General features: G+C 40.0%; 1 protein-coding gene across 1 annotated transcript in view; it reads right to left on the bottom strand.

Annotated features, from left to right (window-relative positions):
• Positions 1–17,535, bottom strand: part of myo15b (myosin XVB) — a 176,896-nt gene that overhangs the window by 31,440 nt on the left and 127,921 nt on the right. Inside the window, exons 30-38 of the mRNA XM_088001092.1 lie at positions 14,797–14,850; positions 8,521–8,612; positions 8,192–8,431; positions 7,718–7,796; positions 7,481–7,627; positions 3,202–3,367; positions 1,331–1,421; positions 980–1,226; positions 618–724 (exon numbers count right to left, since the gene is read on the bottom strand). Coding sequence (XP_087857218.1) covers positions 618–724; positions 980–1,226; positions 1,331–1,421; positions 3,202–3,367; positions 7,481–7,627; positions 7,718–7,796; positions 8,192–8,431; positions 8,521–8,612; positions 14,797–14,850 — 1,223 coding nt within the window. The remainder of the gene's footprint in view (positions 1–617; positions 725–979; positions 1,227–1,330; positions 1,422–3,201; positions 3,368–7,480; positions 7,628–7,717; positions 7,797–8,191; positions 8,432–8,520; positions 8,613–14,796; positions 14,851–17,535) is intronic.

Raw genomic sequence — 17,535 nt, 5'->3', positions numbered from 1 at the left:
CAATGTAGCAGGTCATCTTTTTTTCTCTTCAAAATTTAAAATAAACTAATAATATTATCCTTGAAAGCTGTTGTAGCAGTTGCTTTTTATTTTATTCTTCAAATATTTTTATATATACAAAACTGATCAAAGCAAAGGACCTTCAATCACTAAGCAGTAATAAGTAATTCAACTATCTAGATTAACCAAACATCAGAATTTATGGTTGAAAATGACAAATATAACATGTAGTACATGTTCAAGATTCAGTGTGTACATCTAAGTTTGTGTGTGTGCACAAGTATATACTACATATACATGATCACTTTCACAAAATTTACCTACAAACTGAGGTCATTTATGGAAAGTGAGGAGCTTCACCGGTTCTCACTTTTTTGCAGTTCTACTGAGCTCTAATAGTTCAATTTAGAGGTATGGCGTGAGTTAAGTTTTGGCTAAGATTAGAGTTAAGAATAGCGAGCGCTCTGAATAGGGCTAGGGTAAATAGCTGGGTTAGCTGTTTTCATTTTAGCATTTGCTAAAATGAATGGAAGTCAATATAAGGTCCTCAGTTTGTACAGAAGTACAAGGATATGTGTATGTATGTGAGGTGAGGGATGTTTATGTGTGTGTCTTACTTCTTTTCGCAGGAAAAGTTTTCCTGGCATGTTGAAGTGGGAGAAGTAAACCCCAGCAGAAAAGCGGTGAAGCTGGGATTGATTTCCCTCATCATCTGACATCACATCTGGACAGAAAGCAAATAAGTACAGAGTCGTCTAAAGGCCTTATAATATAAAGTAAACTTAAAGTTTCACAGCTTGTCAAGCACAAGTTTGACAAGTGTCTTCCTTTTTTGGTAAAGCATTGATTTGTAAAGAAGTATTGTTTTTGTTTTCTGTGTTTAATGTTGGTAATTTACCAAAATAAAGTGAAACAAGTAGCAACAATTTCACATTTTATGGTTGTAAATTTGATCCATATTTCAATCAGAATCACCCACAGAGAGATGGCGCACTCATGGGTGGAGGATCTGGAATGTTCACAAGGACAGGTGCTTGCTCTGGAGGAGGAGGCGGGGAGTTAGGAGGAAGAGGGGGATGATGCTGCGAGCACTGGGAGCCAAAAAGCTCCTCCAATGGACGCTGCTTCTGCCTCATGTTTTTAGAAATGACCCTGCGACCACTGGTGGATGGGGGAGAATTAGGGGGCCTTGGAGGCGGAGGTGGGGGAGGAGAAGCCCATTGTTTCTGTGTAAAAATTTAAAAATAAGTATTACAACAAAGAAACATAAATAAATCTATCAAGCAGTTGGTTTTGGGAGTTACAGCTACCATGCCCTCCCCCTTCTTACCTTTGGTTGTGGCACTGGTGCTTTGTTTCTGAGTTTAGCCAGAGCTTCCTCTTTTGGGTCACTCTTCTTAATAAATGTTCTAGCAGGAGATCTGAAAGATACATAACAACTAAAAACAATCCATACAGATAATATGTGGTACACATTAAGAAATATTTGAAAAATCCTTCTTAAGCAGAGAACCCAGATCACTAATTTGGGGGTAATTTGGGATGGTCCCTGGTTTAAAAATATTTGCATATCTATACTTTTTTTTTTTTTTTTTTCAATTTTATTGTCAAAATGTTTCATCCAACCATCATTCATCCTCCTTTTTTAACTGCCTTATTTAAAGCTGGATTTAGTTAGTTTAGTTAGAATTTTCTAATGTAAAATTATTTGTAACACTTTATTTTGGCTTTTAAAAAACGATTGCTAAACAACTGGGAACTCTAGATATTTGAATTTGGAAAGAGTGGCATTTTACTTTGAGTAATGTTTTAACTTACTCATATTTAAACTGCTAGGTTTTTTAAGTTTAGTAGTAGTGTCACAGGAACTCTATTGAATGCCAACTTTGACTTGCACTAAAAGTTTAATAGTATGTTACATTTTCACAAAATTCCAAAAGATTTGCTCAAGTGATAATTTAATATTAGCCCTCTGAGTGTTGATAAACATGGGTCGTAACAATTCTTATAGTTCCAAAAAACAGTTTTTTGGCAAAACTTTCTAAACTGCTACTTGTAGACATTTCACAGGTTATGTATTCAATGTAACAAACATGCCTGAATATATATATATTTTTTCAAAAACAATGCATTACAACTTCAATTACATTTCTCACTAAACACGCATGTGCAGTATCGGAGGTGGTGCAGAGCCTGATCCAGACTACTGTGTGCAACCTGGCTGTGTTATGCAACTGTACCATATGCATATGAGCTTTTGATATGTCTTTCTTCTGGAACACAGAAGACCAACCATCACACTCCCAAAGTCACAAAAGTGTGTGCAAGCTTTCACAACATCACTAGACAATGTGCAAAAACAGGTTTTGAAGAACTGATATATTTTTAACTGCAAGTCTGAAGACAATGTCATGATCTTTGTCAATACTTAGAAGGGTTGCATGGAAAACCAGTGATACCAGAATTTCCTGTTGTATTATGTTTTGGGTCATGTTGTAGGATGGTGAACAAACTCTAATGTATTTCATTAAGTTACTGTGAAAGTTATTTGAATCATAAAAAACAAAACAAAAAACATAAACTAAAGAAATGAAAAAAATTGCCTCTTCATCATCTCCATAATGGCAAATAGTGATCATCCAGGTGAACTGTGATAATTTTCCTTAATTTTTATTCTTTCAATATTATTTTTATGTTTGAGCATACAATTCTCAAACATATGTAATATTTAATTCTGTCAATCAATTTTTAAAAATTAATCACAATCTAGTGCTGTGATTAATCATAATTAATCACTATGCTTAACTTTGTAAACTTGAAATGTAAAAATACATATAAAAAAACACAGACATCATTTTAAAGTTCTTTTATTTGTTTCTGGGCTTCATAATAGTTTTTTTGCACAAGGGTATTTTTCCAGCCATCTCATTCCCTCAGGTTACCTGACCAGATGTTCCTTCAGAGATGTTCAAGTATTTTCAATTCCAGGCCCAAAGCTGTGGAACAAGCTGTGTCTGCTCATAAGACAAACTCCCTCAGTTTTTAAATTTTACATGAAAACACACTTTCCACTTTCCCTCTGAGCTTTCAACAATTAAAAATAATATTTTTAAAGTGCTTTTAAAATGCTCTAAACCTGGTGTGGTATGATTTGAATGCCTTTTCAAATTTGGGAGAACACAAAATACTACTGACACTAACCTGACAGGCTCAAATGGCTTGGGTTCTGGTTGTGGTCGACTGTTGAACTGTTTAATGATTTCCCTGATGTTGGAAGTTGGTTCAGGCTGGACCTTTGTGACCGGACTGAGAGTAGGTTCTTTAGGGGGGTCTGGTTCCTCATTTGGAGGGCTGGGAGGATGCCTTACTGTGGGAGATAAGAAAAAAAAATATTAACATCATGACACAAACACTTCTAAAAACATTGTTAAAACATAGCAGAGGCTGTAAGCTGCTGGAAACCTGACGTATTTTGAACTCCATATTTTACTTTTGAGGGTGTTTCTACCTTTCAGTAATGTAAACGCCAAATAGAGGTAAAAAATTATATTAAAAAGGCCTTCTACCAAGGCTTTCAAATTCTCCAAATCCTTCGATGCAGATTTCTTTTCATTTGAGCAACTCATGTCCTTCACCTTGCAGTAATGTTAATGTTTTGTAGTGGCCCAGCCAAAGCTCAAACTTTGGTCTAATAGAGAATCCATTAAATTGTGAGGGATCTGAAATGTTCTCTGTGTGGTTAGTATTTTCTCCCAGGTTCCAGCAGAGGGCTTTCGCACACCTGCAGGTCAGCAGTGATCAACAGCAGTACAAGAATTTGCTGCCACTCTTTCATCCCTTGAGTGTTGAGCCTTGTGGTAAAAGCCTCCTGCATTTCCTAGTGACTTTGTTGACTTCTTGTGAAACATTGGCTGACTTTCAGTTCCACTTTTGCATTCCCTCGCAATATACTTACTGCAATATTTGCTGGTCTATTTTGCATACAGTCACAAATGTCAATTTAAAATTTAAAATGTAAACACATTTAAAGAAACTCGGTGATTATTCTTGACTCTTTGGTGCAAAAAACTGATTGATAATCAATTTATTCACTGAATGTCTGTTTGTATAAGGTTGCAACGGAACTGCACATGAAAACAACCCTTTAAACCATTCAGACTACCAACACAAAAAAGACACAGTCAGAACTGTCAGATAACTTATTACCCCACGATAATAAGTCAGAAATAATCCAAATAGTTTGGATGTATTTTTTCTTCTTTCCTTCTTACGGAAAGTTTCTGTTTATATCAAAGAAAAATATTTAAAATTTCAGATATTTCACAAGATATTAGAATACATGGAAAAAATCTCACGAAAGCCTTATATTATAGCAGGAAGTACAATAACCACCATGAAAAAGACTTACAGTATCAATTATGCCGCATAAACTGATCAGTACATTATTGTGAGAGAACGCAAAACCTTTTGCGAGGTAACCCAAAAGAAAAAAAATTCTCCATGTCCCGTAGGGGGCTCCATAGAGAATAGACCTCTTTTAAGACAGAAAAAATATTTTCCTGCAATGTACAATCTAATTTAAATCTGAAATTTCACCTATATTTCAGTTACATCGAGGCATCAGGCAGGGCTGTCCTGTTTCTCCATATCTCTTCCTCCTAGATGGCCATCTCCTTTCAACCCATCTTAGAGCAAGTCCCGTACAAGGTATCGACATAGCAAACAGGAATACACTAATAAGCAAACTATCAGACGATACAACAATTTTTTTGGGTAACTCTGAGCAAGTTCTCCCAGCCCTTGATACTATTCAGATCTTGTCTAGAGCCTCTGGTTTATATCTAAGTGTCAATAAATGTGAACTTTTTCTATTAAAGATTGTGTTCTGTCCTCTATAAGCAACATACCAATTAAGCAGATTGTTGTATACTTAGGAATCACCATCACCAAAAATGATAAAAGTAAATGACATTTCTCCTGTTATTAACAGAACCAGAAAAAAGTTGAACCTCTGGCTGCACAGAGATCTAACTCTGAGGGGAAGGACTCTGCTCTCTAAGGCAGAAGGCCTCGCTAATTTATTTGGCCTCTTCTCTCTTTGTAGACAACAGCACCTGTAAAAGTATAGATAGGATGGATGGATGGATGGATAGATGGATAGATGGATAGATGGATAGATAGATAGATAGATAGATAGATAGATAGATAGATAGATAGATAGATAGATAGATAGATAGATAGATAGATAGATAGATAGATAGATAGATAGATAGATAGATAGATAGATAGATAGATAGATAGACATGTATAGTTAGGCATGAGGACATATTTATATAAATGTATACATAGATAGTATGAATTAGACCATCAAGAACCACACTCCATACCAGTAAGTGGAGGTAATGCTATGCCAACCACCAATAACACCGAGAAGAAGAAGAAGAAGAAGAAAAAGAAAGTTCATCTCGTTTTCGTTTCAGCTGAAGGTAAAACCTAAAATATAGTATAAGCTCAATTTATTCATGATTAAAGTTAATATTACTGAGGTTAAAGCATGGAAAATATGCCTTATTCTGTTTGTCTTATCTGTTGACAGGTCAATTTTTTTTTTTTTGCATGCTGGATTGTTCCTGAAGTGGATTCCTCTTATGAGTTTGATGGTGAGCCCTCCCACCTGGACTTAGAGAAAAAAAAAACTGGATTGCCTTCTTTTCCATTTGGGGTTCTGCTGCACCTTGTGGTACAGTAGGCCTGTATCACTCACATCTTCACACACAGTTGGTTATATGTAAGACCACTGACTGACATTTTTCACTCCTGTTGTTTCATCCCAAGAATTTTGGACAGTACCTTTTGGATAAGTTTTATTTGGGACATTGTAACAAACTGCTGTGAATGAAATTCTCCTCATGTGAATGGTTTTTCAGTCGAACCTGAATTGAACTGAATTTGATTAATCTGTATTTCTATCACGGTTTAGAATTCAGGTTACCAGGATGCACTCAAAAAATTTAAAACTGAGAACTAGCACTTGTCCAAGTGATTGCTATTTTATGTATTTCATTGTGTGTAATTTTATTTTCAGGATTCTGAGTCTTGTACAACTTTTTGTTAATCTTATGGTGTAATTCACTAAAGCCAGTTTGTTCTTTAAATTCATTTAATTATCTATGTGTCTCATTTAAACACCCCACTGTGCTCAGATAACTAAACCTATTGTCCCATTGATTTAATATATTTAATAATCTTCACTACTGTGTTACACAGAGTTCATTTTTATTTGTTAGTTGTACTACTTGATTTAGTGCTGTTAAAATAAATGAGGGTTACCTACTCACTAATCTTAAGCTTACTGTCAGGACTCCAAGTTTTTGGGTTTGGTTTTGCTTTTGCATCTTATTTATCATTATCCTTTAGAACCTTACGTTCTGTTATTCTTGTGTGCCTGAATCTAAGTCTAGCTTTCTTTAGTGATTATAGTTAGATTATTTTTTATTAAATCCCTCTAGTTATTCCTTATTTCGGCCTCCCTGTAGTGTTTTTAGTAATGTTTATTTCTTAGTTATTTCATCACTGAGTTATTCTTACATCTGAGTTTAGGTATATCTTTCTTTAGTAATCCTAGTTAGCTTATTTCTTAAGTCCTTCTAGCTCCCCCTTGCAGTATTTCTAGTTTTCTTATTTTGTCACTTTAGGTTTAGTCTTTTTGTCTGCATTCATGCCCATCTTCCTTTAATAATTCTAGTTAGGTTATTTCTTTGTTTAGTCCCTCACTATAGCTATATGTTCCTTAGTTCTTATTACTGTTAGATCAGCCTGGTTTCTGTTTAGGTTCGTTTGTTTTTCCCTCATGTCTTTTTCTCTTCTAGTTTATCAGGTTTTCTTTAGTCTTGGTGTTTCTTTAGTATTAGAAGTATTTTCAGCTCCCTATGTTTCCTCCCTTTGTTTTCTGCCAGCATATCTCCTTAGCTTCTCCCCGCCCCTCAGCTACCTCCTGTGCTAACTACTCACACCTGCAGTCATCTCATCTAGTTAGGTTCATTGTTCCACTTACTACCTCCCAGTATTTAAGCTCCTCTATCCCAGCCATAACTCACCAGTCTGTCTTGTTACCCTGCTCGTCTCTATGCTCTTCACTTCCCCTGTGCTCCTTAGAATCTCCTTGTGTCTCATTTTGGATTTGAATTGGATTGTTTTGTGTTTTGCGTTCCCTTGTTTTTTGTAAGTTGAACTCTGATTTTGTTAATTAAATTTTCAAGACCATACTACATGTTTACCTGCTGCTTTTGGGTCCGCCACACCACATTATGACACTTACTTTCCTTAATTTTTTGAGGCAATGAGTTTACATAATTCTTTTAAGTAAGGTGAACTAATTAGATTGTACAGTGTACCAGGAGCTATCCTCTTCAAATATCTACACCACTTTCATTGAGAACTCAAAATATCTTAAAATGTCCCACATTTATAATTTCCTTACCATTAGGCTTTGGTGGTGGAGGTGGAGGAGGAGGTGGGGGTGAGGGTGAGGGGCTTGGTGAAGGACGTGTCTGCTGATTTTGTCTGGGTGGATCAGGTGGAGCTGATTGTCGCTTTGAGTTTCTTTTTTCCCGTTTTGATTTACCACCTAGAGGGGGCAAAAGAAAAAACGTATTCACCTTGACACTCAGTGAATAACTTAAAGCAGCCTGAAAAAAGGTTATTTAAGTCTATTCACCAATATTTTGGAAGAAATCCCTCTTTTCTCTGAAAGATTGTAGGTCATCTGGCTCTGCCAGCTCCACATTTTCTTCTGGCTATGAAAGCAAATGGACAGGATGGTGTCACTTTACAACTGAATAATTAATAGTTTCATGGGTCATTATTTTTAGTCACAAGGAAAAAGATCAAAGCATATTAAAAATAAAATGTAAAATAAAGTTTTTATCTTTTTTCTCCGTTGGCATGAGTAGCTGACTTCCAAAACGACTTCATTTAATTAAAATGTATATTGTTGCATTGACGGATTCTCTCACTTTCCATATTCTGTTGTTATAAGCACCTTTAAAGTAACTACAAAATCTCTAGCATAACCTATTTGACAAGAATGTCTATAAATGGATAGTCCACAATTTTACTGTGGATCTTTTAATTAACTTGTCAAGATGGATGCAGAAAAATACAAAGAGGAAAAAGGATCTATTAGAAATACCTCAGATTCAGATTGCTTGGAGGCTTGTTTACGTGCAGATGCTTTGGGCTTTGACCGTCGGGGTGAGGGACTTCGAGAAGGTGAGTGCTGGCGTTCTCTGGAGCGGCGTGATGACTCGCGTCTAAACTGTCTATCTTTCTCATCTCTTTGTTTCTCCTTCTTAGCTTGCTGTTCCTTCTTCTGCCGTTCTTCAGCCTGCTGCTGAGACAAAGTCATTGCCTGCAAGGTCATCTGCTGGGCCTGAAATGAAAAGATTGACAATCCAATCCAAGAACATACAGCAAATAAATTATAGTTTAGCTTGATTAAAAAACTTTGATGGAAGTAACCATGAGTAAGGCCTGTTGGTTGATGAGAGCTTGCTGAGTTGCTGCCATCTGCATGGGGTCACTCACAGTGGGAGCCTGAGGCACCATTAAAGCTGTGAAGGAATAACTTTCATTAATCAATCAATCAAATTTTATTTGTATAGCACATTTCAGCAGCAAGGCATTTCAAGGTGCTTTATATAATTAAAAAACAAAATAAAAACAGCATGTGACATTGAATAAACAGTAAGAAAGAGAAAGAGATTTTAACAAGGGGATACATATTACAACCAGGTGTGAGTGAAAGTAGTTTTAAATTCTTGGGGGTACTATGACAAAAAAAAAAAAAAAAAAAAATATATATATATATATATATATATATATATATATATATATATATATATATATATATATATATATAAAAATTCCCCTCTCACCCTCCGTGGGTGGTCTCTTTCATCCTCTGAGCTCGGGTCCTCTACCAGAGGCCTGGGAGCTTGAGGGTTCTGCGCAGTATCTTGGCTGTGCCTAGAACTGCACATTTCTGGACTGAGATGTCTGATGTTGTTCCTGGGATCTGTTTGAGCCACTGCTCCAGTTTGGCGGTGACTGCCCCGAGGGCCCCGATGACCACAGGCACCACTGTGGTCTTCACCTTCCAGGCCTTCTCCAGTTCCTCTCTGAGGCCCTGGTATTTCTCCAGTTTCTCATGCTCCTTTTTCCTGATGTTGTGGTCACTTGGTATTGCTACATCCACCACAACGGCTTTCCTCTGTTCTTTATCCACCACCACAATGTCCGGTTGGTTCGCCATTACCATCTTGTCTGTCTGGATCTGGAAGTCCCACAGGATCTTAGCTCGGTCATTCTCCACCACCTTTGGGGGTGTTCCCCACTTTGACCTCGGGGCTTCCAGTCCATATTCTGCACAGATGTTCCTGTACACTATGCCCGCCACTTGGTTATGTCGTTCCATGTACGCTTTCCCTGCCAGCATCTTGCACCCTGCTGTTATGTGCTGGACTGTCTCAGAGGCCTCCTTGCACAACCTACACCTTGGGTCTTGTCTGGTGTGGTAGATCTGAGCTTCTATTGCTCTGGTGTTTAGGGCCTGTTCCTGGGCGGCCAGGATGAGGGCCTCCGTGCTGTCCTTGAGTCCAGCTTTCTCCAGCCATTGGTAGGATTTCCTGATATCAGCCACTTCAGTTATTTGTCGGTGGTACATCCCATGTAGGGGCTTGTCTTCCCATGATGGTTCCTCCAGCACCTCGTCCTCTGTTCCCCATTGCCTGAGACATTCGCTGAGCACATCGTCCGTTGAGGCTTTGTCCTTGATGTATTTATGGATCTTGGATGTTTCATCCTGGACAGTGGCTCTCACACTCACTAGTCCTCTGCCTCCTTCCTTACGGCTCGTGTACAGTCTCAGGGTGCTGGATTTGGGGTGGAACCCTCCATGCATGGTTAGTAGCTTCCGAGTCTTAACATCCGTGGCCTTCATCTCTTCCATTGGCCAGCTAATTATTCCGGCAGGGTATCTGATTACTGGCAAGGCATAGCTGTTTATTGCACGGATCTTGTTCTTGCCATTGAGCTGGCTTCTCAGGACTTGCCTTATTCGTTGGAGGTATTTGGCTGTGGCTCCTTTCCTTGTGACCTCATCGAGGTTGCCATTTGCTTGTGGTATTCCCAGGTACTTGTAGCTGTGCTCTATGTCTGCTATTGTTCCTTCTGGGAGTGAGACCCCTTCTGTGTGGACGACCTTCCCTCTCTTTGTAACCATCCGGCCACACTTCTCTAGTCCGAATGACATCCCAATGTCAGTGCTGTAGATCCTGTTGGTGTGGATCAGTGAGTCGATGTCTCGCTCGCTCTTGGCGTACAGCTTGATGTCATCCATGTAGAGGAGGTGACTGATTGTGGCCCCATTCTTAAGTCGGTATCCGTAGCCAGTCTTGTTGATGATTTGGCTGAGGGGGTTCAGGCCTATGCAGAACAGCAGTGGGGACAGAGCATCTCCTTGGTATATGCCACATTTGATGGAAACTTGTGCAAGTGGTTTGCAGTTGGCTTCAAGGGTGGTTTTCCACAGCCCCATCGAGTTTGCAATGAAGGCTCTTAGAGTCCTATTGATGTTGTACATCTCTAAGCATTCAATGATCCAGGTGTGTGGCATTGAGTCATAGGCTTTCTTGTAATCAATCCAAGCGGTGCACAGGTTGGTGTGTCGGGTTTTGCAGTCTCGGGCGACTGTGTGGTCTACAAGGAGTTGGTGTTTGGCTCCTCTACTATTTATGCCGATGCCGTGTTCATGTATTTATCCATGTGTCCGCTTATCTTAGCCGCTATGATGCCTGACATGAGCTTCCATGTTGTAGAGAGACAGGTTATCGGCCGATAGTTGGATGGGACTGAACCCTTTGAGGGGTCCTTCTGGATCAGGATTGTGCGCCCTTCAGTTAGCCATTCAGGGTGAGTCCCATTTTGTAGCAGCTGGTTCAGTTGAGCTGCCAGTCGCTCGTGGAGGGCAGTGAGTTTCTTTAGTCATGTCAGGCCCTGGTGCTGTCCAGTTTTTCATACCCGAGACTCTTTCTTGGACATTTGCCACAGTGATGGTTACCGGGGTTACTCCTCTCGTAGAGAGGTTAGCCACTGTGCATTGCTGTTGTGGGACGCCTCCCTTTCCCATATGCCTTTCCAGTATTGTTCAGTCTCCAGCCTTGGTGGGTCTGCTCTGTTGTTAGTACCCTGCCATTGAGAGTACACTTTAGCTGGTTGGGTGGAGAAGAGCCGGTTGATCCTCCTGGCTTCATTCTCTCTTGTGTATCTCTTTAGGCGGCTGGCCAAGGCTTGGAGCCTTTGTTTGGCAGTTTCGAGTGCTTCAGGTATGGGCATCTGGCTGTACTTCTTGGGTACTGATCTTTTCATTGCACCCCTTAGGAGCTCTGACAGCTGGCTCACTTCTCTCCTTGTTATCTTGATCTTAGCCTCTAACCGTCTTTTCCATGATGGATATTTCAAGGATCACTGATGCTGAGTTGTATATCAGCTCATTGGTTTCTGTTATGGTGTTGGTAGGGATTGTTCTCAATGCTGCATTCACATCTTCAATGAGACTATCTGATGGTACTTCACTCAGCCGTTGTAATTGGCGTCGGGGTTGCCTGGTGTTCATTCGGGCAATGATTCTGTCTCTCAGGTCAGTTGCTGTCTCGTTCAGCTTTGATAGTTCGTTCATTACTGGGGCTGCATACCCAGTCTCGGGGTGGGGAGTTGTAGTTAACTCCCCCCTGACCTTACATCCGGGCTCCTCCCTCTTGCCGTAGCATTTGTGTTGTATCTCGTCAATCTCAAGTTGTGATAGCAGTTGCCGTTTGCGGATGTTGGAACACTGAGCTACCAGTTGTTTGGCAGTCATTGTAGACTGTGGGTGTCGAAGTAACCATTCCACCCTCAGTCTTTGCATGTAACCCCTCTGACTAGGGTTACTTGAGTAGTAGCATTCCAACAGATCCATGTTTTCGTCTTTCGCCCATTTCCGTCTTGTTCCAGTAGCCCATTTTTCATCAAGGTGCTCTGGTTCCCCAGCACCTGACGCAGACCTTGTTTGGCCGGGCGACGTCTGAGCCGGCATGTCATGCTTATCAGTGTCTCTCATTGTATGAGGTAGGCTATATAGCTCCAAGGGTCTTGCCTAGGGACCCACACTGCATAGCTCAATTGCACTGTTGTAACTTGCCCCAACCTGGATTCGATATATATATATATATATAAAAATTCCCCTCTCACCCTCCGTGGGTGGTCTCTTTCATCCTCTGAGCTCGGGTCCTCTACCAGAGGCCTGGGAGCTTGAGGGTTCTGCGCAGTATCTTGGCTGTGCCTAGAACTGCACATTTCTGGACTGAGATGTCTGATGTTGTTCCTGGGATCTGTTTGAGCCACTGCTCCAGTTTGGGGGTGACTGCCCCGAGGGCCCCGATGACCACAGGCACCACTGTGGTCTTCACCTTCCAGGCCTTCTCCAGTTCCTCTCTGAGGCCCTGGTATTTCTCCAGTTTCTCATGCTCCTTTTTCCTGATGTTGTGGTCACTTGGTATTGCTACATCCACCACAACGGCTTTCCTCTGTTCTTTATCCACCACCACAATGTCCGGTTGGTTCGCCATTACCATCTTGTCTGTCTGGATCTGGAAGTCCCACAGGATCTTAGCTCGGTCATTCTCCACCACCTTTGGGGGTGTCCCCCATTTTGACCTCGGGGCTTCCAGTCCATATTCTGCACAGATGTTCCTGTACACTATGCCCGCCACTTGGTTATGTCGTTCCATGTACGCTTTCCCTGCCAGCATCTTGCACCCTGCTGTTATGTGCTGGACTGTCTCAGAGGCCTCCTTGCACAACCTACACCTTGGGTCTTGTCTGGTGTGGTAGATCTGAGCTTCTATTGCTCTGGTGTTTAGGGCCTGTTCCTGGGCGGCCAGGATGAGGGCCTCCGTGCTGTCCTTGAGTCCAGCTTTCTCCAGCCATTGGTAGGATTTCCTGATATCAGCCACTTCAGTTATTTGTCGGTGGTACATCCCATGCAGGGGCTTGTCTTCCCATGATGGTTCCTCCAGCACCTCGTCCTCTGTTCCCCATTGCCTGAGACATTCGCTGAGCACATCGTCCGTTGAGGCTTTGTCCTTGATGTATTTATGGATCTTGGATGTTTCATCCTGGACAGTGGCTCTCACACTCACTAGTCCTCTGCCTCCTTCCTTACGGCTCGTGTACAGTCTCAGGGTGCTGGATTTGGGGTGGAACCCTCCATGCATGGTTAGTAGCTTCCGAGTCTTAACATCCGTGGCCTTCATCTCTTCCATTGGCCAGCTAATTATTCCGGCAGGGTATCTGATTACTGGTAAGGCATAGCTGTTTATTGCACGGATCTTGTTCTTGCCATTGAGCTGGCTTCTCAGGACTTGCCTTATTCGTTGGAGGTATTTGGCTGTGGCTCCTTTCCTTGTGACCTCATCGAGGTTGCCATTTGCTTGTGGTATTCCCAGGTACTTGTAGCTGTGCTCTATGTCTGCTATCGTTCCCTCTGGGAGTGAGACCCCTTCTGTGCGGACGACCTTCCCTCTCTTTGTAACCATCCGGCCACACTTCTCTAGTCCGAATGACATCCCAATGTCAGTGCTGTAGATCCTGGTGGTATATATATATATATATATATATATATATATATATATATATATATATATTTACATATATATTGCTTCTTTGTGTGCTTTGGAGTTTCTGTGCTGATTAATTTTTTTGCGAAGCAATAAAAGCTGGGTAGCTCTTGAATTGTTACAGAATGGAGCTGTATTCATGTCTGGCATATAACCATTCATTTTAGCTTTTAAACAGGTTCTATTGATCCTGTGTCCAGACAGGGATAATCAGTAGCCCAGCATCATGACCTGTTTGTTCTGAAGATCCTGCAGCTTCCACTTCTCTTCCTAACATGGCGCCTCCTCACCCTGACTCATACTGACAGGAGGAACCACAGAGCTCTGTTAGGTTAAAGCTCATCTTCTGAAGTTGGGATATTTTTCCTCCAACAGGTTCCAGAGGAATCACCGCAAACCAGATGTTGGACTGGATTTTATTTCAATGTCATTTGTGAATGTTAGAACCAGATTTTAGGACAGACGGAAAGTTATGGCTCCCCTGAGTCGGCCCTGGAAGGCTGGCTTTTTCAAATTCTCCTGGATGATATGTAAACAAGACGCTCTTTCCCACCATCCGCTTCCTCACCCCATGACATCTGTGTAGCTGTGGCAGACTGCACTCAAGGTCAACTGATAAACTCCACCACATATCGGAGACAATGGTTGGGTTCAGGGACTAACGCTTCCTTCACTCTCACACTGACTTTCATTCTTCATGGTTAGAAACACATAACCCTCAAACTCACCACCTTTGCTGGCTCCACTTCTGTATTAACATGTTGCTTTTTTTTTTTTTTTTTTACACAGGTTTTTTTTTTTTTGGCAACCTCACACTCTGCCCTTACTGTGGAGACAGAGGAGCAAGTTATGAGTTTCTTTCTTCTCAACAAACCTCATGGTTTTATTTTTCTGATCTAATTAAAAGGATAGCACCTCTATGACTGCAGCTCCAGTCTTGTTATTTCTGTGATATTTGTTTGTGTGTTGTTCTTTGGATGGGTTGTACTAGAATGTAAATTTCCAGAGGGAAATTCACATTCCCTCTGGGATTAATAAAGTATATTTAATTCAATTCAGTTCAAATATAGAACAGGATTACCTGGCATATTTGGCATCACGGCAGTTGGACCATAACTGGGAATTGCAGGGTTTACTGGTGCAACTAAAACATAATGTGCATTAATATAGAGAGTGAGGGAGAAAACAAAGATCTTTTCAGACATTTTATTTGAATAAAGTTCATACAATGAGAAAAGACTAATCTGCAGGGAAAAATTTATATTCCTATAAAAAATAACATCCTGCTTTTAAGTTTTCCTGTGATACAGAAGGTAGATGACAATTAAATGTAACAAAACAAGTGATAGTCACACTAGAGACACAATCAGGGCATATTAATGCATTTTCAGCCACATAGTACTGTGTCTTCCCTTTTGTCTAGCGTTATGCATGTTGTTTGTAAAGCAGTAAGCAGAGCTGTTAAATTAATTTCGTGCTGCTAAAAATGCTGTGCAATGACAATAATTCTAATATAATCTCTAGTCCAATCATTGTGAGTCTACTAGCACCAATTGGCCAATTTGATATTTTACGACCAATTGGCTGTTAAATTAGGTTAGTCACTTTAAATGAGATGAATATTTATGCAATGAGTTATTCTATGTTAAATGCATACAAAAATTGTCATTTTGCAAAAAACAGTTTTCAATTTGATATAGGATTTTTTTTAAATCCTTTTGTCAAAAAGCTAAAGTTCGTTGGTCATGATTGATTTTTACAAGCAATAAAACATGTTAAATGTCTAAGAGGATGAATACTTTTTAGGAACTATATTTGACAGTTCTTGCAGAACTTGGTCTGCTGCTGCTATCAGTGAATCAATCAGGTTTACTTGTATAGCACATTTCAGCAACCAGGCAGTTCTTTACACCATAAAAACACAAAAATATAAAGTCATAAAAAACATCAACATTAGTTTCTTACCCAATTAGAAACCAGTAACAATCATTAGATTTTGTCATTGCCATCATCAAATTCATCAACGCACATCAAATATGTTTAATGTCCCAGTAATTATGGGTCGAAATCAATTTTAAACAGGTGGGTTTTTAGTCTGAAATTAAAGGAACTCAGTGTTTCAGTTGTTTTGCAGTTTTCTGGAAGTTTGTTCCAGATTTGTGGTATAGAAGTTGAATGCTGCTTCTCCATGTGTGGTTCTGGTTCTGGGGATGCAGAGTAAAACCTGAACCAGAAAACCTGAGAGGTCTGGAAGGTTGATATTGTGGTTTTAAGGCATTCAGTGACTTATAAATTACCAACAGTATTTCAAAGTCTATTCTCTCAGTGTAAGGATTTTAGAACTGGGTGATATGCTCTAACTTCCTGGTTTTAGCTTCCAGGATTTTTAGGTCTGCCCAAAAATCCTGGATTTTCAAAAATCCTTGATTACTGCAACAGAAGACACTGTTGCAGTAATCAATGTGACTAAAAATAAATGAATGGATAAGTTTCTCTAGATCTGGTTTAGACATTAGTTCTCTAATCATGCACATGTTCTTCATGTGATAGAAGCCTGGCTTTGTAAACTGTTATGTGTCTCTGAAGGTTCAGGTCAGAGTCCATCACGATAACCACATTTTGGGCCTGATTTCTAGCTTCTAGCTGTAATAACTGAAGCTGTGCATTGACTCTAGTTTGCTCCTCTTTAGGTCCAAATATAATAACTTGAGTTTTGTTTCTGTTCAGCTGGAGAAAGTTTTGGCACATCCACACATTTATCTGTTCAAAACACCAGTTCAGTGCTTGGATGGTTTCAGAGTCACCTGGTGACATTGTAATGTAGAGCTGTGTAACATCCACGTAATTATGGTAACAAATCTTATTTCCTGTAATAACCTCAGCTAATAAGAGTTTATAAAGTAGATATTGAGTAAGAGGGGCCCTAGAATTGAACCTTGGGGTACTTTACATGTCTGCTTCAATGATAAGTTACCTACTGAAACAAAGAAATCCCTATTCTTTCTGTAAGATTTGAACCAGAACCAGAACCAGAACCTGAACCGGAGAGTCCTACCCAACTCTCCAGCTGTTTTAGTATTAAATCATGATCAACAGTGTCAAAAGTCGCACTGAGGTCCAACAGAACCAACACTGTGGTTGTTCCACAATCTGTGGATGTCATTGAACATTTTAATCTGGGTAGACTCACTACTATGGTAACCATAGAAACCAAACTGAAAGACATCAAAGTTTTTGGCCATCTTTAGAAAGAAATTTAACTGATTAAACTGCTTTTTCAAAAATATTGCTGATGAATAGATGGTTGGAGATTGTCCTGTAATTCCTGCAATAGTGATTTGTCCAGATTGTTCTTTTTTTTATTAGTGGCTTGATAACTGGTGGTTTTAAAGCCTGGGGGAAAACAACTGATGAGAGGGATGAGCTTACTATTAAAATCAGATCAGATGCAATGACAGGCAGGACTTTCTTAAGGAAAGCTGTGGGTATGATGTCATGACAGCAAGAAGAGGAGCTTAGTTGATTTATAAGTTCTTCAAAGCTTTTATAGTTGAGTATCTGAAATTTTGTCATTTTCTTTGCATTTGATATACTTGGGCATAGCATTGATAGTTGATTTGATATGGGGAATGTTTTGGCGAAGCCTCCTAACACAAAATCAAGAAGGTCTGCCTCAGGTCTTGAGCTCAGAATATACACATCTCTTCCTCACCAAAAATGTCTCTGCCCCTAGAAAATTCAGATCATCATAGGACATAATCTGAATATATGGAAACTCATTTCTGCCACTCGAATAAAAAAAACAACAAAAAAAAACTTG

This window comes from Poecilia mexicana, unplaced genomic scaffold, assembly GCF_051168715.1.
Source record: "Poecilia mexicana isolate PSO_F unplaced genomic scaffold, ASM5116871v1 scaffold_19, whole genome shotgun sequence".
Taxonomy (NCBI): Eukaryota; Metazoa; Chordata; class Actinopteri; order Cyprinodontiformes; family Poeciliidae; genus Poecilia; species Poecilia mexicana.
Note: the sequence above shows the minus strand (reverse complement) of the source record. Positions and strands in the feature narration are given on the sequence as shown.